We start from the raw sequence: 27293 nt of genomic DNA, 5'->3' as shown, positions 1-27293 counted from the left end.
TAATCTATCTACTACATTTATGAAAAATAAGCATTAACACTTTTGCAACGAGAATATTGTACAATTTCCATGATGGTAAATGATGTCCGTTGAGTATAAATTCGACATTTATGAGAAAGGTAAAGTCCAAAAGAAATGACCTGGCACAAATAACTAGTATGTTGCATGAATTTATCAGTGGACAAATGTAAAAAGCATTGAAGAGACTTAAAAATGTAAGACGAGTCTTTAGTTGTAATTGAAACAATGCTATTTCAACGTGTGCTTTTAAAAATATATCTTTCAAACTTTTCTTGATCAGAAGAAACTTTTATAACACAAAACATCTTTTATTTGCAAAGAACAGATATAAAATAGGTGAACCCAAAGTAGCATGTTGTCCATTAAATGAAACAAAATATGAAAACAATTTTCACCTCCTTAGAGTAAATAACTCAAGAGTTCTCAATAAAACATTTTGTTTTTTGTTGAAGAAACATTTTTCTGGATCTTTCATAGCTTTGTTTATGCTATGATGTGTTCATTATTGGTAAAGATTTACATACAGTCTTTTTTTAGCAGGAAGATAGGAAGGGATGCTAAGGAACCTGGTCAAGTACCACCATCTAGTGGACAAATGTGATAACAGACCAGAAACTTCCTGAATTCTCCGCCTCTCCTCCTGTCAGAGTATAAAGCTGGGACAGAGTCACTGCTGAGACAGAAAGATACACAGAAGAGAAAAGACAATTCAACCAGCTTTCATCTGCCAACAAAAAGACTCAAGACTTGAAACTCTGAAAATGCTGTGCTCTCGAGGACTTCACTCTGATCTCAGTCCATCCATGTTCTTCTTCTCACCTGTACGCAGTCTGTGGCCAGAGGTCAGACCTCTGTTCTACCAGCGGGATCTGTTGCAGAGGAACCTGCAGGAGCTGCGCAGCAGTCTGGAGCTGATGGACAAATTTCAAGACAAGATCCTGGAGGAGACGGAGCCTTTCCAGAGCAGTGTGACCCTGCAACCAGTGAGCTTCCAGCTGGACAAAGATGGACAGAACTTTGGCCTGACCCTGGACACTCGAGGCTTTTCTCCAGAGGAGCTGTCTGTCAGGCAGGTGGGCAGAAAGCTGAGAGTCAGCGGGAAGACAGAGAAGAAACAGGAGGACGGGAAAGGCTCCTACTCTTACAGACTCCAGGAGTTCAGACAAGAGTTGGATCTGCCTGAAGGCCTGAACCCTGAAGCCGTCACCTGCTGCCTGTCTCCAGACGGAAAGCTCCACATCCAGGCCGCCAAAGAGGAGGCTGACAGAGAACTGACCATCAAGAGGAGCTCGGAGGAGGAACCACAGCAGAGAGAGAGTTCACAGAAACAAGATAGCAAAGTGCAGACTCCCAATACATCATAGAACAAACAGGAGAACCTGGACTTAAACTCTACATGTGCATATCTGATCATTTCTTATTAATGGTATTTAAGCTAATTTAGCTCATTTTGATTTTAAACACGTCTTCATTTTTAAACGTATTAGCTAGTTCTGACTGTGAATAAACGATTAAATGCAACAAGATGACATGAATGTAGTAAAGGGACTTTTTTATTTTGTTATATCTTTGTTTGATGAAAGAGGAATAAATAAATGTTTCATGTTGAAATGACTGCATTTGTTGAGTCATTATTTGAATGTTTCATTATTTATTAATCCAAACAAATTTATCTGAAAATCACCAATCAAACAAACAAGAAAAAGCACAAAAAAAAGATTCCACAAAAGTTACAAAATTTCTAAAATAAAAGGACTAAAAACAAAAGAAAAGAAAAAAGTTTTGCCAAAACCTGATAAACAAAGATGTAGTTTGGCATTGCATTTTGTTTATTTAAAGTGTTATCCAGTAACTTTATTTATATTAAAAGTTGACAACTGACTCAAACAACTGAGACGAATCTTTGAACTTGTTAAAGTATAAATTTTAATAAAGTTAAGGGGCAATGAATACATTAAGAAAATCTTTTATATGCGATTAAATTATGTTCTTTTAAAAAAATCATTATTAATTATTAAAGTGTGAATAAAAACAAAAACTTGTTTAACGAAGCAGCTGTGATAATGATTTGACAATAAAGAATGTAGGACTGGATTTTGACAAACACAGCCATACCTATGTAAATAAATGTATTAAAATTATACCAAAAAAAAAAAACATTAAAAAAATGGATTAAACTATTTGTAATGTTTTCCTGTACATTTTGGAGATGAGCAAAATTCTTTTTGCAAGTCTAAAAAGATAAAGCTAGACATACAACAGCTAACATTCATCAATGTTGAAACAGCACCAACGTGTGGACATTTGTAGCAACAACGAGAATCTTCCAGATCCAACTGGAACTGTTTCTTGATGGATACTGACAGTTTTTTCTTTGATTAATTTGAATTGTTTTCAAGTTCGTAGGATAATTTTTTCATCATTATATAATTGTTTAATTTCTTTGAGATATTATCCTGATTATTTTAAAAGAAAATAAATAATCTATCTACTACATTTATGAAAAATAAGCATTAACACTTTTGCAACGAGAATATTGTACAATTTCCATGATGGTAAATGATGTCCGTTGAGTATAAATTCGACATTTATGAGAAAGGTAAAGTCCAAAAGAAATGACCTGGCACAAATAACTAGTATGTTGCATGAATTTATCAGTGGACAAATGTAAAAAGCATTGAAGAGACTTAAAAATGTAAGACGAGTCTTTAGTTGTAATTGAAACAATGCCATTTCAACGTGCGCTTTTAAAAATATATCTTTCAAACTTTTTTTTTGATCAGAAGAAATTTTTATAACACAAAACATCTTTTATTTGCAAAGAACAGATATATAATAGGCGTACCCAAAGTAGCATGTTGTCCATTAAATGAAACAGAAAAATATGAAAACAATTTTCACCTCCTTAGAGTAAATGACTCAAGAGTTTTCCAATAAAACATTTTGTTTTTTGTTGAAGAAACATTTTTCTGGATCTTTCAAAGCTTTGTTTATGCTATGATGTCTTCATTATTGGTTAAGATTTACACAGTCTTTTTTTTTAGCAGGTAGATAGGAAGGGATGCTAAGGAACCTGGTCAAGTACCACCATCTAGTGGACAAATATGATAACAGACCAGAAACTTCCTGAATTCTCCGCCTCTCCTCCTGTCAGAGTATAAAGCTGGGACAGAGTCACTGCTGAGACAGAAAGATACACAGAAGAGAAAAGACAATTCAACCAGCTTTCATCTGCCAACAAAAAGACTCAAGACTTGAAACTCTGAAAATGCTGTGCTCTCGAGGTCTTCACTCTGATCTCAGTCCATCCATGTTCTTCTTCTCACCTGTACGCAGTCTGTGGCCAGAGGTCAGACCTCTGTTCTACCAGCGGGATCTGTTGCAGAGGAACCTGCAGGAGCTGCGCAGCAGTCTGGAGCTGATGGACAAATTTCAAGACAAGATCCTGGAGGAGACGGAGCCTTTCCAGAGCAGTGTGACCCTGCAACCAGTGAGCTTCCAGCTGGACAAAGATGGACAGAACTTTGGCCTGACCCTGGACACTCGAGGCTTTTCTCCAGAGGAGCTGTCTGTCAGGCAGGTGGGCAGAAAGCTGAGAGTCAGCGGGAAGACAGAGAAGAAACAGGAGGACGGGAAAGGCTCCTACTCTTACAGACTCCAGGAGTTCAGACAAGAGTTGGATCTGCCTGAAGGCCTGAACCCTGAAGCCGTCACCTGCTGCCTGTCTCCAGACGGAAAGCTCCACATCCAGGCCGCCAAAGAGGAGGCTGACAGAGAACTGACCATCAAGAGGAGCTCGGAGGAGGAACCACAGCAGAGAGAGAGTTCACAGAAACAAGATAGCAAAGTGCAGACTCCCAATACATCATAGAACAAACAGGAGAACCTGGACTTAAACTCTACATGTGCATATCTGATCATTTCTTATTAATGGTATTTAAGCTAATTTAGCTCATTTTGATTTTAAACACGTCTTCATTTTTAAACGTATTAGCTAGTTCTGACTGTGAATAAACGATTAAATGCAACAAGATGACATGAATGTAGTAAAGGGACTTTTTTATTTTGTTATATCTTTGTTTGATGAAAGAGGAACAAAATAAATGTTTCATGTTGAAATGACTGCATTTGTTGAGTCTTTATTTGAATGTTTCATTATTTATTAATCCAAACAAATTTATTTGAAAATCACCAATCAAACAAACAAGAAAAAGCACAAAAAAAAGATTCCACAAAAGTTACAAAATTTCTAAAATAAAAGGACTAAAAACAAAAGAAAAGAAAAAAGTTTTGCCAAAACCTGATAAACAAAGATGTAGTTTGGCATTGCATTTTGTTTATTTAAAGTGTTATCCAGTAACTTTATTTATATTAAAAGTTGACAACTGACTCAAACAACTGAGACGAATCTTTGAATTTGTTAAAGTATAAATTTTAATAAAGTTAAGGGGCAATGAATACATTAAGAAAATCTTTTATATGCGATTAAATTATGTTCTTTTAAAAAAATCATTATTAATTATTAAAGTGTGAATAAAAACAAAAACTTGTTTAACGAAGCAGCTGTGATAATGATTTGACAATAAAGAATGTAGGACTGGATTTTGACAAACACAGCCATACCTATGTAAATAAATGTATTAAAATTATACCAAAAAAAAAACATTAAAAAAATGGATTAAACTATTTGTAATGTTTTCCTGTACATTTTGGAGATGAGCAAAATTCTTTTTGCAAGTCTAAAAAGATAAAGCTAGACATACAACAGCTAACATTCATCAATGTTGAAACAGCACCAACGTGTGGACATTTGTAGCAACAACGAGAATCTTCCAGATCCAACTGGAACTGTTTCTTGATGGATACTGACAGTTTTTTCTTTGATTAATTTGAATTGTTTTCAAGTTCGTAGGATAATTTTTTCATCATTATATAATTGTTTAATTTCTTTGAGATATTATCCTGATTATTTTAAAAGAAAATGAATAATCTATCTACTACATTTATGAAAAATAAGCATTAACACTTTTGCAACGAGAATATTGTACAATTTCCATGATGGTAAATGATGTCCGTTGAGTATAAATTCGACATTTATGAGAAAGGTAAAGTCCAAAAGAAATGACCTGGCACAAAAAACTAGTATGTTGCATGAATTTATCAGTGGACAAATGTAAAAAACATTGAAGAGACTTAAAAATGTAAGACGAGTCCTTAGTTGTAATTGAAACAATGCCATTTCAACGTGCGCTTTTAAAAATATATCTTTCAACCTTTTCTTGATCAGAAGAAATTTTTATAACACAAAACATCTTTTATTTGCAAAGAACAGATATAAAATAGGTGAACCCAAAGTAGCATGTTGTCCATTAAATGAAACAGAAAAATATGAAAACAATTTTCACCTCCTTAGAGTAAATAACTCAAGAGTTCTCAATAAAACATTTTGTTTTTTGTTGAAGAAACATTTTTCTGGATCTTTCAAAGCTTTGTTTATGCTATGATGTCTTCATTAGTGGTTAAGATTTACACACAGACTTTTTTTTTAGCAGATAGATAGGAAGGGATGCTAAGGAACCTGGTCAAGTACCACCATCTAGTGGACAAATGTGATAACAGACCAGAAACTTCCTGAATTCTCCGCCTCTCCTCCTGTCAGAGTATAAAGCTGGGACAGAGTCACTGCTGAGACAGAAAGATACACAGAAGAGAAAAGACAATTCAACCAGCTTTCATCTGCCAACAAAAAGACTCAAGACTTGAAACTCTGAAAAATGCTGTGCTCTCGAGGTCTTCACTCTGATCTCAGTCCATCCATGTTCTTCTTCTCACCTGTACGCAGTCTGTGGCCAGAGGTCAGACCTCTGTTCTACCAGCGGGATCTGTTGCAGAGGAACCTGCAGGAGCTGCGCAGCAGTCTGGAGCTGATGGAAAAATTTCAAGACAAGATCTTGGAGGAGACGGAGCCTTTCCAGAGCAGTGTGACCCTGCAACCAGTGAGCTTCCAGCTGGACAAAGATGGACAGAACTTTGGCCTGACCCTGGACACTCGAGGCTTTTCTCCAGAGGAGCTGTCTGTCAGGCAGGTGGGCAGAAAGCTGAGAGTCAGCGGGAAGACAGAGAAGAAACAGGAGGACGGGAAAGGCTCCTACTCTTACAGACTCCAGGAGTTCAGACAAGAGTTGGATCTGCCTGAAGGCCTGAACCCTGAAGCCGTCACCTGCTGCCTGTCTCCAGACGGAAAGCTCCACATCCAGGCCGCCAAAGAGGAGGCTGACAGAGAACTGACCATCAAGAGGAGCTCGGAGGAGGAACCACAGCAGAGAGAGAGTTCACAGAAACAAGATAGCAAAGTGCAGACTCCCAATACATCATAGAACAAACAGGAGAACCTGGACTTAAACTCTACATGTGCATATCTGATCATTTCTTATTAATGGTATTTAAGCTAATTTAGCTCATTTTGATTTTAAACACGTCTTCATTTTTAAACGTATTAGCTAGTTCTGACTGTGAATAAACGATTAAATGCAACAAGATGACATGAATGTAGTAAAGGGACTTTTTTATTTTGTTATATCTTTGTTTGATGAAAGAGGAATAAATAAATGTTTCATGTTGAAATGACTGCATTTGTTGAGTCTTTATTTGAATGTTTCATTATTTATTAATCCAAACAAATTTATCTGAAAATCACCAATCAAACAAACAAGAAAAAGCACAAAAAAAAGATTCCACAAAAGTTACAAAATTTCTAAAATAAAAGGACTAAAAACAAAAGAAAAGAAAAAAGTTTTGCCAAAACCTGATAAACAAAGATGTAGTTTGGCATTGCATTTTGTTTATTTAAAGTGTTATCCAGTAACTTTATTTATATTAAAAGTTGACAACTGACTCAATCAAACAACTGAGACGAATCTTTGAATTTGTTAAAGTATAAATTTTAATAAAGTTAAGGGGCAATGAATACATTAAGAAAATCTTTTATATGCGATTAAATTATGTTCTTTTAAAAAAATCATTATTAATTATTAAAGTGTGAATAAAAACAAAAACTTGTTTAACGAAGCAGCTGTGATAATGATTTGACAATAAAGAATGTAGGACTGGATTTTGACAAACACAGCCATACCTATGTAAATAAATGTATTAAAATTATACCAAAAAAAAAAAAAACATTAAAAAAATGGATTAAACTATTTGTAATGTTTTCCTGTACATTTTGGAGATGAGCAAAATTCTTTTTGCAAGTCTAAAAAGATAAAGCTAGACATACAACAGCTAACATTCATCAATGTTGAAACAGCACCAACGTGTGGACATTTGTAGCAACAACGAGAATCTTCCAGATCCAACTGGAACTGTTTCTTGATGGATACTGACAGTTTTTTCTTTGATTAATTTGAATTGTTTTCAAGTTCGTAGGATAATTTTTTCATCATTATATAATTGTTTAATTTCTTTGAGATATTATCCTGATTATTTTAAAAGAAAATGAATAATCTATCTACTACATTTATGAAAAATAAGCATTAACACTTTTGCAACGAGAATATTGTACAATTTCCATGATGGTAAATGATGTCCGTTGAGTATAAATTCGACATTTATGAGAAAGGTAAAGTCCAAAAGAAATGACCTGGCACAAATAACTAGTATGTTGCATGAATTTATCAGTGGACAAATGTAAAAAACATTGAAGAGACTTAAAAATGTAAGACGAGTCCTTAGTTGTAATTGAAACAATGCCATTTCAACGTGCGCTTTTAAAAATATATCTTTCAACCTTTTCTTGATCAGAAGAAATTTTTATAACACAAAACATCTTTTATTTGCAAAGAACAGATATAAAATAGGTGAACCCAAAGTAGCATGTTGTCCATTAAATGAAACAGAAAAATATGAAAACAATTTTCACCTCCTTAGAGTAAATAACTCAAGAGTTCTCAATAAAACATTTTGTTTTTTGTTGAAGAAACATTTTTCTGGATCTTTCATAGCTTTGTTTATGCTATGATGTCTTCATTAGTGGTTAAGATTTACATACAGTCTTTTTTTTAGCAGGAAGATAGGAAGGGATGCTAAGGAACCTGGTCAAGTACCACCATCTAGTGGACAAATGTGATAACAGACCAGAAACTTCCTGAATTCTCCGCCTCTCCTCCTGTCAGAGTATAAAGCTGGGACAGAGTCACTGCTGAGACAGAAAGATACACAGAAGAGAAAAGACAATTCAACCAGCTTTCATCTGCCAACAAAAAGACTCAAGACTTGAAACTCTGAAAATGCTGTGCTCTCGAGGTCTTCACTCTGATCTCAGTCCATCCATGTTCTTCTTCTCACCTGTACGCAGTCTGTGGCCAGAGGTCAGACCTCTGTTCTACCAGCGGGATCTTTTGCAGAGGAACCTGCAGGAGCTGCGCAGCAGTCTGGAGCTGATGGACAAATTTCAAGACAAGATCCTGGAGGAGACGGAGCCTTTCCAGAGCAGTGTGACCCTGCAACCAGTGAGCTTCCAGCTGGACAAAGATGGACAGAACTTTGGCCTGACCCTGGACACTCGAGGCTTTTCTCCAGAGGAGCTGTCTGTCAGGCAGGTGGGCAGAAAGCTGAGAGTCAGCGGGAAGACAGAGAAGAAACAGGAGGACGGGAAAGGCTCCTACTCTTACAGACTCCAGGAGTTCAGACAAGAGTTGGATCTGCCTGAAGGCCTGAACCCTGAAGCCGTCACCTGCTGCCTGTCTCCAGACGGAAAGCTCCACATCCAGGCCGCCAAAGAGGAGGCTGACAGAGAACTGACCATCAAGAGGAGCTCGGAGGAGGAACCACAGCAGAGAGAGAGTTCACAGAAACAAGATAGCAAAGTGCAGACTCCCAATACATCATAGAACAAACAGGAGAACCTGGACTTAAACTCTACATGTGCATATCTGATCATTTCTTATTAATGGTATTTAAGCTAATTTAGCTCATTTTGATTTTAAACACGTCTTCATTTTTAAACGTATTAGCTAGTTCTGACTGTGAATAAACGATTAAATGCAACAAGATGACATGAATGTAGTAAAGGGACTTTTTTATTTTGTTATATCTTTGTTTGATGAAAGAGGAATAAATAAATGTTTCATGTTGAAATGACTGCATTTGTTGAGTCTTTATTTGAATGTTTCATTATTTATTAATCCAAACAAATTTATCTGAAAATCACCAATCAAACAAACAAGAAAAAGCACAAAAAAAAGATTCCACAAAAGTTACAAAATTTCTAAAATAAAAGGACTAAAAACAAAAGAAAAGAAAAAAGTTTTGCCAAAACCTGATAAACAAAGATGTAGTTTGGCATTGCATTTTGTTTATTTAAAGTGTTATCCAGTAACTTTATTTATATTAAAAGTTGACAACTGACTCAATCAAACAACTGAGACGAATCTTTGAATTTGTTAAAGTATAAATTTTAATAAAGTTAAGGGGCAATGAATACATTAAGAAAATCTTTTATATGCGATTAAATTATGTTCTTTTAAAAAAATCATTATTAATTATTAAAGTGTGAATAAAAACAAAAACTTGTTTAACGAAGCAGCTGTGATAATGATTTGACAATAAAGAATGTAGGACTGGATTTTGACAAACACAGCCATACCTATGTAAATAAATGTATTAAAATTATACCAAAAAAAATAACATTAAAAAAATGGATTAAACTATTTGTAATGTTTTCGTGTACATTTTGGAGATGAGCAAAATTCTTTTTGCAAGTCTAAAAAGATAAAGCTAGACATACAACAGCTAACATTCATCAATGTTGAAACAGCACCAACGTGTGGACATTTGTAGCAACAACGAGAATCTTCCAGATCCAACTGGAACTGTTTCTTGATGGATACTGACAGTTTTTTCTTTGATTAATTTGAATTGTTTTCAAGTTCGTAGGATAATTTTTTCATCATTATATAATTGTTTAATTTCTTTGAGATATTATCCTGATTATTTTAAAAGAAAATGAATAATCTATCTACTACATTTATGAAAAATAAGCATTAACACTTTTGCAACGAGAATATTGTACAATTTCCATGATGGTAAATGATGTCCGTTGAGTATAAATTCGACATTTATGAGAAAGGTAAAGTCCAAAAGAAATGACCTGGCACAAATAACTAGTATGTTGCATGAATTTATCAGTGGACAAATGTAAAAAGCATTGAAGAGACTTAAAAATGTAAGACGAGTCTTTAGTTGTAATTGAAACAATGCTATTTCAACGTGTGCTTTTAAAAATATATCTTTCAAACTTTTCTTGATCAGAAGAAACTTTTATAACACAAAACATCTTTTATTTGCAAAGAACAGATATAAAATAGGTGAACCCAAAGTAGCATGTTGTCCATTAAATGAAACAAAAAAATATGAAAACAATTTTCACCTCCTTAGAGTAAATAACTCAAGAGTTCTCAATAAAACATTTTGTTTTTTGTTGAAGAAACATTTTTCTGGATCTTTCATAGCTTTGTTTATGCTATGATGTCTTCATTAGTGGTTAAGATTTACATACAGTCTTTTTTTAGCAGGAAGATAGGAAGGGATGCTAAGGAACCTGGTCAAGTACCACCATCTAGTGGACAAATGTGATAACAGACCAGAAACTTCCTGAATTCTCCGCCTCTCCTCCTGTCAGAGTATAAAGCTGGGACAGAGTCACTGCTGAGACAGAAAGATACACAGAAGAGAAAAGACAATTCAACCAGCTTTCATCTGCCAACAAAAAGACTCAAGACTTGAAACTCTGAAAATGCTGTGCTCTCGAGGTCTTCACTCTGATCTCAGTCCATCCATGTTCTTCTTCTCACCTGTACGCAGTCTGTGGCCAGAGGTCAGACCTCTGTTCTACCAGCGGGATCTTTTGCAGAGGAACCTGCAGGAGCTGCGCAGCAGTCTGGAGCTGATGGACAAATTTCAAGACAAGATCCTGGAGGAGACGGAGCCTTTCCAGAGCAGTGTGACCCTGCAACCAGTGAGCTTCCAGCTGGACAAAGATGGACAGAACTTTGGCCTGACCCTGGACACTCGAGGCTTTTCTCCAGAGGAGCTGTCTGTCAGGCAGGTGGGCAGAAAGCTGAGAGTCAGCGGGAAGACAGAGAAGAAACAGGAGGACGGGAAAGGCTCCTACTCTTACAGACTCCAGGAGTTCAGACAAGAGTTGGATCTGCCTGAAGGCCTGAACCCTGAAGCCGTCACCTGCTGCCTGTCTCCAGACGGAAAGCTCCACATCCAGGCCGCCAAAGAGGAGGCTGACAGAGAACTGACCATCAAGAGGAGCTCGGAGGAGGAACCACAGCAGAGAGAGAGTTCACAGAAACAAGATAGCAAAGTGCAGACTCCCAATACATCATAGAACAAACAGGAGAACCTGGATTTAAACTCTACATGTGCATATCTGATCATTTCTTATTAATGGTATTTAAGCTAATTTAGCTCATTTTGATTTTAAACACGTCTTCATTTTTAAACGTATTAGCTAGTTCTGACTGTGAATAAACGATTAAATGCAACAAGATGACATGAATGTAGTAAAGGGACTTTTTTATTTTGTTATATCTTTGTTTGATGAAAGAGGAATAAATAAATGTTTCATGTTGAAATGACTGCATTTGTTGAGTCTTTATTTGAATGTTTCATTATTTATTAATCCAAACAAATTTATCTGAAAATCACCAATCAAACAAACAAGAAAAAGCACAAAAAAAAGATTCCACAAAAGTTACAAAATTTCTAAAATAAAAGGACTAAAAACAAAAGAAAAGAAAAAAGTTTTGCCAAAACCTGATAAACAAAGATGTAGTTTGGCATTGCATTTTGTTTATTTAAAGTGTTATCCAGTAACTTTATTTATATTAAAAGTTGACAACTGACTCAATCAAACAACTGAGACGAATCTTTGAATTTGTTAAAGTATAAATTTTAATAAAGTTAAGGGGCAATGAATACATTAAGAAAATCTTTTATATGCGATTAAATTATGTTCTTTTAAAAAAATCATTATTAATTATTAAAGTGTGAATAAAAACAAAAACTTGTTTAACGAAGCAGCTGTGATAATGATTTGACAATAAAGAATGTAGGACTGGATTTTGACAAACACAGCCATACCTATGTAAATAAATGTATTAAAATTATACCAAAAAAAATAACATTAAAAAAATGGATTAAACTATTTGTAATGTTTTCCTGTACATTTTGGAGATGAGCAAAATTCTTTTTGCAAGTCTAAAAAGATAAAGCTAGACATACAACAGCTAACATTCATCAATGTTGAAACAGCACCAACGTGTGGACATTTGTAGCAACAACGAGAATCTTCCAGATCCAACTGGAACTGTTTCTTGATGGATACTGACAGTTTTTTCTTTGATTAATTTGAATTGTTTTCAAGTTCGTAGGATAATTTTTTCATCATTATATAATTGTTTAATTTCTTTGAGATATTATCCTGATTATTTTAAAAGAAAATGAATAATCTATCTACTACATTTATGAAAAATAAGCATTAACACTTTTGCAACGAGAATATTGTACAATTTCCATGATGGTAAATGATGTCCGTTGAGTATAAATTCGACATTTATGAGAAAGGTAAAGTCCAAAAGAAATGACCTGGCACAAATAACTAGTATGTTGCATGAATTTATCAGTGGACAAATGTAAAAAGCATTGAAGAGACTTAAAAATGTAAGACGAGTCTTTAGTTGTAATTGAAACAATGCTATTTCAACGTGTGCTTTTAAAAATATATCTTTCAAACTTTTCTTGATCAGAAGAAACTTTTATAACACAAAACATCTTTTATTTGCAAAGAACAGATATAAAATAGGTGAACCCAAAGTAGCATGTTGTCCATTAAATGAAACAAAATATGAAAACAATTTTCACCTCCTTAGAGTAAATAACTCAAGAGTTCTCAATAAAACATTTTGTTTTTTGTTGAAGAAACATTTTTCTGGATCTTTCATAGCTTTGTTTATGCTATGATGTGTTCATTATTGGTAAAGATTTACATACAGTCTTTTTTTAGCAGGAAGATAGGAAGGGATGCTAAGGAACCTGGTCAAGTACCACCATCTAGTGGACAAATGTGATAACAGACCAGAAACTTCCTGAATTCTCCGCCTCTCCTCCTGTCAGAGTATAAAGCTGGGACAGAGTCACTGCTGAGACAGAAAGATACACAGAAGAGAAAAGACAATTCAACCAGCTTTCATCTGCCAACAAAAAGACTCAAGACTTGAAACTCTGAAAATGCTGTGCTCTCGAGGACTTCACTCTGATCTCAGTCCATCCATGTTCTTCTTCTCACCTGTACGCAGTCTGTGGCCAGAGGTCAGACCTCTGTTCTACCAGCGGGATCTGTTGCAGAGGAACCTGCAGGAGCTGCGCAGCAGTCTGGAGCTGATGGACAAATTTCAAGACAAGATCCTGGAGGAGACGGAGCCTTTCCAGAGCAGTGTGACCCTGCAACCAGTGAGCTTCCAGCTGGACAAAGATGGACAGAACTTTGGCCTGACCCTGGACACTCGAGGCTTTTCTCCAGAGGAGCTGTCTGTCAGGCAGGTGGGCAGAAAGCTGAGAGTCAGCGGGAAGACAGAGAAGAAACAGGAGGACGGGAAAGGCTCCTACTCTTACAGACTCCAGGAGTTCAGACAAGAGTTGGATCTGCCTGAAGGCCTGAACCCTGAAGCCGTCACCTGCTGCCTGTCTCCAGACGGAAAGCTCCACATCCAGGCCGCCAAAGAGGAGGCTGACAGAGAACTGACCATCAAGAGGAGCTCGGAGGAGGAACCACAGCAGAGAGAGAGTTCACAGAAACAAGATAGCAAAGTGCAGACTCCCAATACATCATAGAACAAACAGGAGAACCTGGACTTAAACTCTACATGTGCATATCTGATCATTTCTTATTAATGGTATTTAAGCTAATTTAGCTCATTTTGATTTTAAACACGTCTTCATTTTTAAACGTATTAGCTAGTTCTGACTGTGAATAAACGATTAAATGCAACAAGATGACATGAATGTAGTAAAGGGACTTTTTTATTTTGTTATATCTTTGTTTGATGAAAGAGGAATAAATAAATGTTTCATGTTGAAATGACTGCATTTGTTGAGTCATTATTTGAATGTTTCATTATTTATTAATCCAAACAAATTTATCTGAAAATCACCAATCAAACAAACAAGAAAAAGCACAAAAAAAAGATTCCACAAAAGTTACAAAATTTCTAAAATAAAAGGACTAAAAACAAAAGAAAAGAAAAAAGTTTTGCCAAAACCTGATAAACAAAGATGTAGTTTGGCATTGCATTTTGTTTATTTAAAGTGTTATCCAGTAACTTTATTTATATTAAAAGTTGACAACTGACTCAAACAACTGAGACGAATCTTTGAACTTGTTAAAGTATAAATTTTAATAAAGTTAAGGGGCAATGAATACATTAAGAAAATCTTTTATATGCGATTAAATTATGTTCTTTTAAAAAAATCATTATTAATTATTAAAGTGTGAATAAAAACAAAAACTTGTTTAACGAAGCAGCTGTGATAATGATTTGACAATAAAGAATGTAGGACTGGATTTTGACAAACACAGCCATACCTATGTAAATAAATGTATTAAAATTATACCAAAAAAAAAAAACATTAAAAAAATGGATTAAACTATTTGTAATGTTTTCCTGTACATTTTGGAGATGAGCAAAATTCTTTTTGCAAGTCTAAAAAGATAAAGCTAGACATACAACAGCTAACATTCATCAATGTTGAAACAGCACCAACGTGTGGACATTTGTAGCAACAACGAGAATCTTCCAGATCCAACTGGAACTGTTTCTTGATGGATACTGACAGTTTTTTCTTTGATTAATTTGAATTGTTTTCAAGTTCGTAGGATAATTTTTTCATCATTATATAATTGTTTAATTTCTTTGAGATATTATCCTGATTATTTTAAAAGAAAATAAATAATCTATCTACTACATTTATGAAAAATAAGCATTAACACTTTTGCAACGAGAATATTGTACAATTTCCATGATGGTAAATGATGTCCGTTGAGTATAAATTCGACATTTATGAGAAAGGTAAAGTCCAAAAGAAATGACCTGGCACAAATAACTAGTATGTTGCATGAATTTATCAGTGGACAAATGTAAAAAGCATTGAAGAGACTTAAAAATGTAAGACGAGTCTTTAGTTGTAATTGAAACAATGCCATTTCAACGTGCGCTTTTAAAAATATATCTTTCAAACTTTTTTTTGATCAGAAGAAATTTTTATAACACAAAACATCTTTTATTTGCAAAGAACAGATATATAATAGGCGTACCCAAAGTAGCATGTTGTCCATTAAATGAAACAGAAAAATATGAAAACAATTTTCACCTCCTTAGAGTAAATGACTCAAGAGTTTTCCAATAAAACATTTTGTTTTTTGTTGAAGAAACATTTTTCTGGATCTTTCAAAGCTTTGTTTATGCTATGATGTCTTCATTATTGGTTAAGATTTACACAGTCTTTTTTTTAGCAGGTAGATAGGAAGGGATGCTAAGGAACCTGGTCAAGTACCACCATCTAGTGGACAAATATGATAACAGACCAGAAACTTCCTGAATTCTCCGCCTCTCCTCCTGTCAGAGTATAAAGCTGGGACAGAGTCACTGCTGAGACAGAAAGATACACAGAAGAGAAAAGACAATTCAACCAGCTTTCATCTGCCAACAAAAAGACTCAAGACTTGAAACTCTGAAAATGCTGTGCTCTCGAGGTCTTCACTCTGATCTCAGTCCATCCATGTTCTTCTTCTCACCTGTACGCAGTCTGTGGCCAGAGGTCAGACCTCTGTTCTACCAGCGGGATCTGTTGCAGAGGAACCTGCAGGAGCTGCGCAGCAGTCTGGAGCTGATGGACAAATTTCAAGACAAGATCCTGGAGGAGACGGAGCCTTTCCAGAGCAGTGTGACCCTGCAACCAGTGAGCTTCCAGCTGGACAAAGATGGACAGAACTTTGGCCTGACCCTGGACACTCGAGGCTTTTCTCCAGAGGAGCTGTCTGTCAGGCAGGGTGGGCAGAAAGCTGAGAGTCAGCGGGAAGACAGAGAAGAAACAGGAGGACGGAAAGGCTCCTACTCTTACAGACTCCAGGAGTTCAGACAAGAGTTGGATCTGCCTGAAGGCCTGAACCCTGAAGCCGTCACCTGCTGCCTGTCTCCAGACGGAAAGCTCACATCCAGGCCGCCAAAGAGGAGGCTGACAGAGAACTGACCATCAAGAGGAGCTCGGGAGGAGGAACCACAGCAGAGAGAGAGTTCACAGAACAAGATAGCAAAGTGCAGACTCCCAATACATCATAGAACAAACAGGAGAACCTGGACTTAAACTCTACATGTGCATATCTGATCATTTCTTATTAATGGTATTTAAGCTAATTTAGCTCATTTTGATTTTAAACACGTCTTCATTTTTAAACGTATTAGCTAGTTCTGACTGTGAATAAACGATTAAATGCAACAAGATGACATGAATGTAGTAAAGGGACTTTTTTATTTTGTTATATCTTTGTTTGATGAAAGAGGAACAAATAAATGTTTCATGTTGAAATGACTGCATTTGTTGAGTCTTTATTTGAATGTTTCATTATTTATTAATCCAAACAAATTTATTTGAAAATCACCAATCAAACAAACAAGAAAAAGCACAAAAAAAAGATTCCACAAAAGTTACAAAATTTCTAAAATAAAAGGACTAAAAACAAAAGAAAAGAAAAAAGTTTTGCCAAAACCTGATAAACAAAGATGTAGTTTGGCATTGCATTTTGTTTATTTAAGTGTTATCCAGTAACTTTATTTATATTAAAAGTTGACAACTGACTCAAACAACTGAGACGAATCTTTGAATTTGTTAAAGTATAAATTTTAATAAAGTTAAGGGCAATGAATACATTAAGAAAATCTTTTATATGCGATTAAATTATGTTCTTTTAAAAAAATCATTATTAATTATTAAAGTGTGAATAAAAACAAAAACTTGTTTAACGAAGCAGCTGTGATAATGATTTGACAATAAAGAATGTAGGACTGGATTTTGACAAACACAGCCATACCTATGTAAATAAATGTATTAAAATTATACCAAAAAAAAAAACATTAAAAAAATGGATTAAACTATTTGTAATGTTTTCCTGTACATTTTGGAGATGAGCAAAATTCTTTTTGCAAGTCTAAAAAGATAAAGCTAGACATACAACAGCTAACATTCATCAATGTTGAAACAGCACCAACGTGTGGACATTTGTAGCAACAACGAGAATCTTCCAGATCCAACTGGAACTGTTTCTTGATGGATACTGACAGTTTTTTCTTTGATTAATTTGAATTGTTTTCAAGTTCGTAGGATAATTTTTTCATCATTATATAATTGTTTAATTTCTTTGAGATATTATCCTGATTATTTTAAAAGAAAATGAATAATCTATCTACTACATTTATGAAAAATAAGCATTAACACTTTTGCAACGAGAATATTGTACAATTTCCATGATGGTAAATGATGTCCGTTGAGTATAAATTCGACATTTATGAGAAAGGTAAAGTCCAAAAGAAATGACCTGGCACAAAATAACTAGTATGTTGCATGAATTTATCAGTGGACAAATGTAAAAAACATTGAAGAGACTTAAAAATGTAAGACGAGTCCTTAGTTGTAATTGAAACAATGCCATTTCAACGTGCGCTTTTAAAAATATATCTTTCAACCTTTTCTTGATCAGAAGAAATTTTTATAACACAAAACATCTTTTATTTGCAAAGAACAGATATAAAATAGGTGAACCCAAAGTAGCATGTTGTCCATTAAATGAAACAGAAAAATATGAAAACAATTTTCACCTCCTTAGAGTAAATAACTCAAGAGTTCTCAATAAAACATTTTGTTTTTTGTTGAAGAAACATTTTTCTGGATCTTTCAAAGCTTTGTTTATGCTATGATGTCTTCATTAGTGGTTAAGATTTACACACAGACTTTTTTTTTAGCAGATAGATAGGAAGGGATGCTAAGGAACCTGGTCAAGTACCACCATCTAGTGGACAAATGTGATAACAGACCAGAAACTTCCTGAATTCTCCGCCTCTCCTCCTGTCAGAGTATAAAGCTGGGACAGAGTCACTGCTGAGACAGAAAGATACACAGAAGAGAAAAGACAATTCAACCAGCTTTCATCTGCCAACAAAAAGACTCAAGACTTGAAACTCTGAAAAATGCTGTGCTCTCGAGGTCTTCACTCTGATCTCAGTCCATCCATGTTCTTCTTCTCACCTGTACGCAGTCTGTGGCCAGAGGTCAGACCTCTGTTCTACCAGCGGGATCTGTTGCAGAGGAACCTGCAGGAGCTGCGCAGCAGTCTGGAGCTGATGGAAAAATTTCAAGACAAGATCTTGGAGGAGACGGAGCCTTTCCAGAGCAGTGTGACCCTGCAACCAGTGAGCTTCCAGCTGGACAAAGATGGACAGAACTTTGGCCTGACCCTGGACACTCGAGGCTTTTCTCCAGAGGAGCTGTCTGTCAGGCAGGTGGGCAGAAAGCTGAGAGTCAGCGGGAAGACAGAGAAGAAACAGGAGGACGGGAAAGGCTCCTACTCTTACAGACTCCAGGAGTTCAGACAAGAGTTGGATCTGCCTGAAGGCCTGAACCCTGAAGCCGTCACCTGCTGCCTGTCTCCAGACGGAAAGCTCCACATCCAGGCCGCCAAAGAGGAGGCTGACAGAGAACTGACCATCAAGAGGAGCTCGGAGGAGGAACCACAGCAGAGAGAGAGTTCACAGAAACAAGATAGCAAAGTGCAGACTCCCAATACATCATAGAACAAACAGGAGAACCTGGACTTAAACTCTACATGTGCATATCTGATCATTTCTTATTAATGGTATTTAAGCTAATTTAGCTCATTTTGATTTTAAACACGTCTTCATTTTAAACGTATTAGCTAGTTCTGACTGTGAATAAACGATTAAATGCAACAAGATGACATGAATGTAGTAAAGGGACTTTTTTATTTTGTTATATCTTTGTTTGATGAAAGAGGAATAAATAAATGTTTCATGTTGAAATGACTGCATTTGTTGAGTCTTTATTTGAATGTTTCATTATTTATTAATCCAAACAAATTTATCTGAAAATCACCAATCAAACAAACAAGAAAAAGCACAAAAAAAAGATTCCACAAAAGTTACAAAATTTCTAAAATAAAAGGACTAAAAACAAAAGAAAAGAAAAAAGTTTTGCCAAAACCTGATAAACAAAGATGTAGTTTGGCATTGCATTTTGTTTATTTAAAGTGTTATCCAGTAACTTTATTTATATTAAAAGTTGACAACTGACTCAATCAAACAACTGAGACGAATCTTTGAATTTGTTAAAGTATAAATTTTAATAAAGTTAAGGGGCAATGAATACATTAAGAAAATCTTTTATATGCGATTAAAATTATGTTCTTTTAAAAAAATCATTATTAATTATTAAAGTGTGAATAAAAACAAAAACTTGTTTAACGAAGCAGCTGTGATAATGATTTGACAATAAAGAATGTAGGACTGGATTTTGACAAACACAGCCATACCTATGTAAATAAATGTATTAAAATTATACCCAAAAAAAAAAAAACATTAAAAAAATGGATTAAACTATTTGTAATGTTTTTCCTGTACATTTTGGAGATGAGCAAAATTCTTTTTGCAAGTCTAAAAAGATAAAGCTAGACATACAACAGCTAACATTCATCAATGTTGAAACCAGCACCAACGTGGTGGACATTTGTAGCAACAACGAGAATCTTCCAGATCCAACTGGAACTGTTTCTTGATGGATACTGACAGTTTTTCTTTGATTAATTTGAATTGTTTTCAAGTTCGTAGGATAATTTTTTCATCATTATATAATTGTTTAATTTCTTTGAGATATTATCCTGATTATTTTAAAAAGAAAATGAATAATCTATCTACTACATTTATGAAAATAAGCATTAACACTTTTGCAACGAGAATATTGTACAATTTCCATGATGGTAAATGATGTCCGTTGAGTATAAATTCGACATTTATGAGAAGTAAAAGTTTCCCCAAAAGGAAAAATGACCTGGCACAAATAACTTATGTTGCATGAATTTTATATCAGGTGACAATGTAAAAACATTGAAGAGACTTAAAAATGTAAGCGAGTCTTAGTTGTAATTGAACAATGCATTTCAACGTGCGCTTTAAAAATATCTTTTCAACTTTCTTGATCAGAAGAAATTTTTATAACACAAAACATCTTTTATTTGCAAAGAACAGATATAAAATAGGTGAACCAAAGTAAGATGTTGTCCATTAAATGAAACAGAAATAATATGAAAACAATTTTCACCTCTTAGAGTAAATAACTCAAGAGTTCTCATAAACATTTTGTTTTTGTTGAAGAAACATTTTTCTGGATCTTTCAAAGCTTTGTTTATGCTATGATGTCTTCATTAGTGGTTAAGATTACAACAGATCTTTTTTTTAGCAGGAATAGGAAGGATGCTAAGGAACCTGGTCAAGTACCACCATCTAGTGGACAAATTGATAACAGACAGAAACTTCCTGAATTTCCGCTCTCCTCCTGTCAGAGTATAAAGCTGGACAGAGTCACTGCTGAGACAGAAAGATACACAGAAGAGAAAAGACAATTCAACCAGCTTTCATCTGCAACAAAAAGACTCAAGACTTGAAACTCTGAAAAGCTGTGCTCTCGAGTCTTCACTCTGATCTCAGTCCATCCATGTTCTTCTTCTCACCTGTACGCAGTCTGTGGCCAGAGGTCAGACTCTGTTCTACCAGCGGATCTTTTGCAGAGGAACTGCAGGAGCTGCGCAGCAGTCTGGAGCTGATGGACAAATTTCAAGACAAGAATCTGGAGGAGACGAGCCTTTCCAGAGCAGTTGACCCTGCAACCATGAGCTTCCAGCTGGACAAAGATGGACAAACTTTGGCCTGACCCTGGACACTCGAGGTTTTCTCCAGAGGAGCTGTCTGTCAGGCAGGTGGGCAGAAAGCTGAGAGTCAGCGGAAGACAGAGAAGAAACGGGACGGAAAGGCTCCTACTCTTACAGACTCAGGAGTTCAGACAAGAGTTGATCTGCCTGAAGGCTGAACCCTGAAGCCGTCACCTGCTGCCTGTCTCCAGACGGAAAGCTCCACATCCAGGCCAAAGAGGAGGCTGACAGAGAACTGACCATCAGAGGAGCTCGGAGGAGAACCAAGCAGGAGAGGATTCACAGAAACAAGATAGCAAAGTGCAGACTCCCAATACATCATAGAACAAACAGGAGAACCTGGACTTAAACTCTACATGTGCATATCTGATCATTTCTTATTAATGGTATTAAGCTAATTTAGCTCATTTTGATTTTAAACACGTCTTCATTTTTAAACGTATTAGCTAGTTCTGACTGTGAATAACGATTAAATGCAACAAGATGACATGAATGTGTAAAGGGACTTTTTTATTTTGTTATATCTTGTTTGATGAAAGAGGAATAAATAATGTTTCATGTTGAAATGACGCATTTGTTGAGTCTTTATTTGAATGTTTCATTATTTATTATCCAAACAAATTTATTGAAAATCACCAATCAAACAAACAGAAAAAGCACAAAAAAAAGATTCACAAAATTACAAAATTTCTAAATAAAGGACTAAAACAAAAGAAAGAAAAAGTTTTGCCAAAACCTGATAACAAGATGTAGTTTGGCATTGCATTTTGTTTATTTAAAGTGTTATCCAGTAACTTTATTTATATTAAAAGTTGACAACTGACTCAATCAAAACTGAACGAATCTTTGAATTTGTTAAAGTATAAATTTTAATAAGTTAAGGGCAATGAATACATTAAGAAAATCTTTTATATGCGATAAATTATGTTCTTTTAAAAAAATCATTATTAATTATTAAAGTGTGAATAAAAACAAAAACTTGTTTAACGAAGCAGCTGTGATAATGATTTGACAATAAAGAATGTAGGACTGGATTTTGACAAACACAGCCATACCTATGTAAATAAATGTATTAAAATTATACCAAAAAAAAAACATTAAAAAAAATGGATAAACTATTTGTAATGTTTTCTGTACATTTTGGAGATGAGCAAAATTCTTTTGCAAGTCTAAAAAGATAAAGCTAGACATACAAGCTAACATTCATCAATGTTGAAACAGCACCAACGTGTGGACATTTGTAGCAACAACGAGAATCTTCCAGATCCAACTGGAACTGTTTCTTGATGATACTGACAGTTTTTTCTTTGATTAATTTGAATTGTTTCAAGTTCGTAGGATAATTTTTCATCATTATATAATTGTTTAATTTCTTTGAGATATTATCCTGATTATTTTAAAAGAAAATGAATAATCTATCTACTACATTATGAAAATAAGCATTAACACTTTGCAACGAGAATATTGTACAATTTCCATGATGGTAAATGATGTCCGTTGAGTATAAATTCGACATTTATGAGAAAGGTAAAGTCCAAAAGAAATGACCTGGCACAAATAATAGTATGTTGCATGAATTTATCAGTGGACAAATGTAAAAAACATTGAAGAGACTTAAAAATGTAAGACGAGTCTTAGTTGTAATTGAAACAATGCCATTTCAACGTGCGCTTTTAAAAATATATCTTTCAACCTTTCTTGATCAGAAGAAATTTTTATACACAAAACATCTTTATTTGCAAAGAAAGTATAAATAGGTGAACCCAAAGTAGCATGTTGTCCATTAAATGAAACAGAAAAATATGAAAACAATTTTCACCTCCTTAGAGTAAATAACTCAAGAGTTTCTCAATAAAAATTTTGTTTTTGTTGAAGAAACATTTTTCTGGATCTTCAAAGCTTTGTTTATGCTATGATGTGTTCATTATGGTTAAGATTACACACAGATCTTTTTTTAGCAGAAGATAGGAAGGATGCTAAGGAACCTGGTCAAGTACCACTCTAGTGGACAAATGTGATAACAGACCAGAAACTTCCTGAATTCTCCGCCTCTCCTCCTGTCAGAGTATAAAGCTGGGACAGAGTCACTGCTGAGACGAAAATACACAGAAGAGAAAAGACAATTCAACCAGCTTTCATCTGCCAACAAAAACTCAAGACTTGAAACTCTGAAAATGCTGTGCTCTCGAGGACTTCACTCGTCTCAGTCCATCCATGTTCTTCTTCTCACCTGTACGCAGTCTGTGGCCAGAGGTCAGACCTCTGTCTACCAGCGGGATCTGTTGCAGAGGAACCGCAGGCTGCGCAGCAGTCTGGAGCTGATGGAAAAATTTCAAGACAAGATCTTGGAGGAGACGGAGCCTTTCCAGAGCAGTGTGACCCTGCAACCAGTGAGCTTCCAGCTGGACAAAGATGGACAGAACTTTGCCTGACCCTGGACACTCGAGGCTTTTCTCCAGAGGAGCTGTCTGTCAGGCAGGTGGGCAGAAAGCTGAGAGTCAGCGGAAGACAGAGAAGAAACAGGAGGACGGGAAAGGCTCCTACTCTTACAGACTCCAGGAGTTCAGACAAGAGTTGGATCTGCCTGAAGGCCTGACCCTGAAGCCGTCACCTGCTGCCTGTCTCCAGACGGAAGCTCCACATCCAGGCCGCCAAAGAGGAGCTGACAGAGAACCATCAAGAGGAGCTCGGAGGAGAACCACAGCAGAGAGAGAGTTACAGAAACAAGATAGCAAAGTGCAGACTCCCAATACATCATAGAACAAACAGGAGAACCTGGACTTAAACTCTACATGTGCATATCTGATCATTTCTTATTAATGGTATTTAAGCTAATTTAGCTCATTTTGATTTTAAACACGTCTTCATTTTAAACGTATTAGCTAGTTCTGACTGTGAATAAACGATTAAATGCAACAAGATGACATGAATGTAGTAAAGGGACTTTTTTTATTTGTTATATCTTTGTTTGATAAAGAGGAATAAATAAATGTTCATGTTGAAATGACTGCATTTGTTAGTCTTTATTTGAATGTTTCATTATTTATTAATCCAAACAAATTTATCTGAAAATCACCAATCAAACAAACAAGAAAAAGCACAAAAAAAGATTCCACAAAAGTTACAAAATTTCTAAAATAAAAGGACTAAAAAAAAAGAAAAGAAAAAAGTTTTGCCAAAACTGATAAACAAAGATTAGTTTGGCATTGCATTTTGTTTATTTAAGTGTTATCCAGTAACTTTATTTATATTAAAAGTTGACAACTGACTCAATACAACTGAGACGAATCTTGAATTTGTTAAAGTATAAATTTTAATAAAGTTAAGGGGCAATGAATATTAAGAAAATCTTTATATGCGATTAAATTATGTTTTTAAAAAATCATTATTATATTAAAGTGTGAATAAAAACAAAAACTTGTTTAACGAAGCAGCTGTGATAATGATTTGACAATAAAGAATGTAGGACTGGATTTTGACAAACACAGCCATACCTATGTAATAAATGTATTAAAATTATACCAAAAAAAAAAACATTAAAAAAATGGATTAAACTATTTGTAATGTTTTTCCTGTACATTTTGGAGATGAGCAAAATTCTTTTTGCAAGTCTAAAAAGATAAAGCTAGACATACAACAGCTAACATTCATCCAATGTTGAAACAGCACCAACGTGTGGACATTTGTAGCAACAACGAGAATCTTCCAGATCCAACTGGAACTGTTTCTTGATGGATACTGACAGTTTTTTCTTTGATTAATTGAATTGTTTTCAAGTTCGTAGGATAATTTTTCATCATTATATAATTGTTTAATTTCTTTGAGATATTATCCTGATTATTTTAAAAGAAAATAAATAATCTATCTACTACATTTATGAAAAATAAGCATTAACACTTTTGCAACGAGAATATTGTACAATTTCCATGATGGTAAATGATGTCCGTTGAGTATAAATTCGACATTTATGAGAAAGGTAAAGTCCAAAAGAAATGACCTGGCACAAATAACTAGTATGTTGCATGAATTTATCAGTGGACAAATGTAAAAAGCATTGAAGAGACTTAAAAATGTAAGACGAGTCTTTAGTTGTAATTGAAACAATGCCATTTCAACGTGCGCTTTTAAAAATATATCTTTCAAACTTTTTTTTTGATCAGAAGAAATTTTATAACACAAAACATCTTTTATTTGCAAAGAACAGATATATAATAGGCGTACCCAAAGTAGCATGTTGTCCATTAAATGAAACAGAAAAATATGAAAACAATTTTCACCTCCTTAGAGTAAATGACTCAAGAGTTTTCCAATAAAACATTTTGTTTTTTGTTGAAGAAACATTTTTCTGGATCTTTCAAAGCTTTGTTTATGCTATGATGTCTTCATTATTGGTTAAGATTTACACAGTCTTTTTTTTTAGCAGGTAGATAGGAAGGGATGCTAAGGAACCTGGTCAAGTACCACCATCTAGTGGACAAATATGATAACAGACCAGAAACTTCCTGAATTCTCCGCCTCTCCTCCTGTCAGAGTATAAAGCTGGGACAGAGTCACTGCTGAGACAGAAAGATACACAGAAGAGAAAAGACAATTCAACCAGCTTTCATCTGCCAACAAAAAGACTCAAGACTTGAAACTCTGAAAATGCTGTGCTCTCGAGGTCTTCACTCTGATCTCAGTCCATCCATGTTCTTCTTCTCACCTGTACGCAGTCTGTGGCCAGAGGTCAGACCTCTGTTCTACCAGCGGGATCTGTTGCAGAGGAACCTGCAGGAGCTGCGCAGCAGTCTGGAGCTGATGGACAAATTTCAAGACAAGATCCTGGAGGAGACGGAGCCTTTCCAGAGCAGTGTGACCCTGCAACCAGTGAGCTTCCAGCTGGACAAAGATGGACAGAACTTTGGCCTGACCCTGGACACTCGAGGCTTTTCTCCAGAGGAGCTGTCTGTCAGGCAGGTGGGCAGAAAGCTGAGAGTCAGCGGGAAGACAGAGAAGAAACAGGAGGACGGGAAAGGCTCCTACTCTTACAGACTCCAGGAGTTCAGACAAGAGTTGGATCTGCCTGAAGGCCTGAACCCTGAAGCCGTCACCTGCTGCCTGTCTCCAGACGGAAAGCTCCACATCCAGGCCGCCAAAGAGGAGGCTGACAGAGAACTGACCATCAAGAGGAGCTCGGAGGAGGAACCACAGCAGAGAGAGAGTTCACAGAAACAAGATAGCAAAGTGCAGACTCCCAATACATCATAGAACAAACAGGAGAACCTGGACTTAAACTCTACATGTGCATATCTGATCATTTCTTATTAATGGTATTTAAGCTAATTTAGCTCATTTTGATTTTAAACACGTCTTCATTTTTAAACGTATTAGCTAGTTCTGACTGTGAATAAACGATTAAATGCAACAAGATGACATGAATGTAGTAAAGGGACTTTTTTATTTTGTTATATCTTTGTTTGATGAAAGAGGAACAAAATAAATGTTTCATGTTGAAATGACTGCATTTGTTGAGTCTTTATTTGAATGTTTCATTATTTATTAATCCAAACAAATTTATTTGAAAATCACCAATCAAACAAACAAGAAAAAGCACAAAAAAAAGATTCCACAAAAGTTACAAAATTTCTAAAATAAAAGGACTAAAAACAAAAGAAAAGAAAAAAGTTTTGCCAAAACCTGATAAACAAAGATGTAGTTTGGCATTGCATTTTGTTTATTTAAAGTGTTATCCAGTAACTTTATTTATATTAAAAGTTGACAACTGACTCAAACAACTGAGACGAATCTTTGAATTTGTTAAAGTATAAATTTTAATAAAGTTAAGGGGCAATGAATACATTAAGAAAATCTTTTATATGCGATTAAATTATGTTCTTTTAAAAAAATCATTATTAATTATTAAAGTGTGAATAAAAACAAAAACTTGTTTAACGAAGCAGCTGTGATAATGATTTGACAATAAAGAATGTAGGACTGGATTTTGACAAACACAGCCATACCTATGTAAATAAATGTATTAAAATTATACCAAAAAAAAAACATTAAAAAAATGGATTAAACTATTTGTAATGTTTTCCTGTACATTTTGGAGATGAGCAAAATTCTTTTTGCAAGTCTAAAAAGATAAAGCTAGACATACAACAGCTAACATTCATCAATGTTGAAACAGCACCAACGTGTGGACATTTGTAGCAACAACGAGAATCTTCCAGATCCA

The 27293-nt window shown here is 35.1% G+C and overlaps 8 protein-coding genes and 3 pseudogenes across 8 annotated transcripts; all 11 read left to right on the top strand.

Moving 5' to 3' along the window:
- The first annotated feature begins 492 nt into the window (after nt 1-492).
- Nucleotides 493-1626, top strand: LOC111948323 (heat shock protein 30-like). The gene has a single exon (XM_023960810.1). The coding sequence runs from the start codon at nt 783-785 to the stop codon at nt 1383-1385; it is 603 nt and encodes a 200-aa protein (XP_023816578.1). The 5' UTR covers nt 493-782; the 3' UTR covers nt 1386-1626.
- Nucleotides 1627-3044: 1418 nt separating this feature from the next.
- LOC111948318 (heat shock protein 30-like) lies at nt 3045-4109 on the top strand. Its single transcript, XM_023960805.1, has one exon. The coding sequence runs from the start codon at nt 3290-3292 to the stop codon at nt 3890-3892; it is 603 nt and encodes a 200-aa protein (XP_023816573.1). The 5' UTR covers nt 3045-3289; the 3' UTR covers nt 3893-4109.
- A 1131-nt stretch (nt 4110-5240) lies between these two features.
- LOC111948329 (heat shock protein 30-like) lies at nt 5241-6723 on the top strand. The gene has a single exon (XM_023960815.1). The coding sequence runs from the start codon at nt 5796-5798 to the stop codon at nt 6396-6398; it is 603 nt and encodes a 200-aa protein (XP_023816583.1). The 5' UTR covers nt 5241-5795; the 3' UTR covers nt 6399-6723.
- A 556-nt stretch (nt 6724-7279) lies between these two features.
- Nucleotides 7280-9232, top strand: LOC101162102 (heat shock protein 30-like). Its single transcript, XM_004085886.4, has one exon. The coding sequence runs from the start codon at nt 8307-8309 to the stop codon at nt 8907-8909; it is 603 nt and encodes a 200-aa protein (XP_004085934.1). The 5' UTR covers nt 7280-8306; the 3' UTR covers nt 8910-9232.
- Nucleotides 9233-10594: 1362 nt separating this feature from the next.
- LOC111948332 (heat shock protein 30-like) lies at nt 10595-11741 on the top strand. Its single transcript, XM_023960829.1, has one exon. It carries the CDS (start codon nt 10814-10816, stop codon nt 11414-11416), a length of 603 nt encoding a protein of 200 aa, XP_023816597.1. The 5' UTR covers nt 10595-10813; the 3' UTR covers nt 11417-11741.
- A 1286-nt stretch (nt 11742-13027) lies between these two features.
- Nucleotides 13028-14161, top strand: LOC111948325 (heat shock protein 30-like). Its single transcript, XM_023960811.1, has one exon. It carries the CDS (start codon nt 13318-13320, stop codon nt 13918-13920), a length of 603 nt encoding a protein of 200 aa, XP_023816579.1. The 5' UTR covers nt 13028-13317; the 3' UTR covers nt 13921-14161.
- Nucleotides 14162-15640: 1479 nt separating this feature from the next.
- Nucleotides 15641-16424, top strand: LOC111948363 (annotated as a pseudogene).
- Nucleotides 16425-17771: 1347 nt separating this feature from the next.
- Nucleotides 17772-19034, top strand: LOC111948333 (heat shock protein 30-like). Its single transcript, XM_023960830.1, has one exon. It carries the CDS (start codon nt 18327-18329, stop codon nt 18927-18929), a length of 603 nt encoding a protein of 200 aa, XP_023816598.1. The 5' UTR covers nt 17772-18326; the 3' UTR covers nt 18930-19034.
- Nucleotides 19035-20862: 1828 nt separating this feature from the next.
- On the top strand, nt 20863-21425 carry LOC111948362 (annotated as a pseudogene).
- Nucleotides 21426-23250: 1825 nt separating this feature from the next.
- On the top strand, nt 23251-23861 carry LOC111948361 (annotated as a pseudogene).
- A 1614-nt stretch (nt 23862-25475) lies between these two features.
- LOC111948319 (heat shock protein 30-like) lies at nt 25476-26540 on the top strand. The gene has a single exon (XM_023960806.1). The coding sequence runs from the start codon at nt 25721-25723 to the stop codon at nt 26321-26323; it is 603 nt and encodes a 200-aa protein (XP_023816574.1). The 5' UTR covers nt 25476-25720; the 3' UTR covers nt 26324-26540.
- Nucleotides 26541-27293: the final 753 nt, after the last annotated feature.

This window comes from Oryzias latipes, chromosome 12 (genome assembly GCF_002234675.1).
Source record: "Oryzias latipes chromosome 12, ASM223467v1".
NCBI classification, from domain to species: Eukaryota; Metazoa; Chordata; class Actinopteri; order Beloniformes; family Adrianichthyidae; genus Oryzias; species Oryzias latipes.
This window is presented reverse-complemented; position numbering and strand designations above follow the sequence as displayed.

Coding starts and splice junctions, on each gene's coding strand:
- LOC111948323 (XM_023960810.1), top strand. CDS start 783: ATGCTGTGCTCTCGAGGACTTCACTCTGATCTCAGTCCATCCATGTTC.
- LOC111948318 (XM_023960805.1), top strand. CDS start 3,290: ATGCTGTGCTCTCGAGGTCTTCACTCTGATCTCAGTCCATCCATGTTC.
- LOC111948329 (XM_023960815.1), top strand. CDS start 5,796: ATGCTGTGCTCTCGAGGTCTTCACTCTGATCTCAGTCCATCCATGTTC.
- LOC101162102 (XM_004085886.4), top strand. CDS start 8,307: ATGCTGTGCTCTCGAGGTCTTCACTCTGATCTCAGTCCATCCATGTTC.
- LOC111948332 (XM_023960829.1), top strand. CDS start 10,814: ATGCTGTGCTCTCGAGGTCTTCACTCTGATCTCAGTCCATCCATGTTC.
- LOC111948325 (XM_023960811.1), top strand. CDS start 13,318: ATGCTGTGCTCTCGAGGACTTCACTCTGATCTCAGTCCATCCATGTTC.
- LOC111948333 (XM_023960830.1), top strand. CDS start 18,327: ATGCTGTGCTCTCGAGGTCTTCACTCTGATCTCAGTCCATCCATGTTC.
- LOC111948319 (XM_023960806.1), top strand. CDS start 25,721: ATGCTGTGCTCTCGAGGTCTTCACTCTGATCTCAGTCCATCCATGTTC.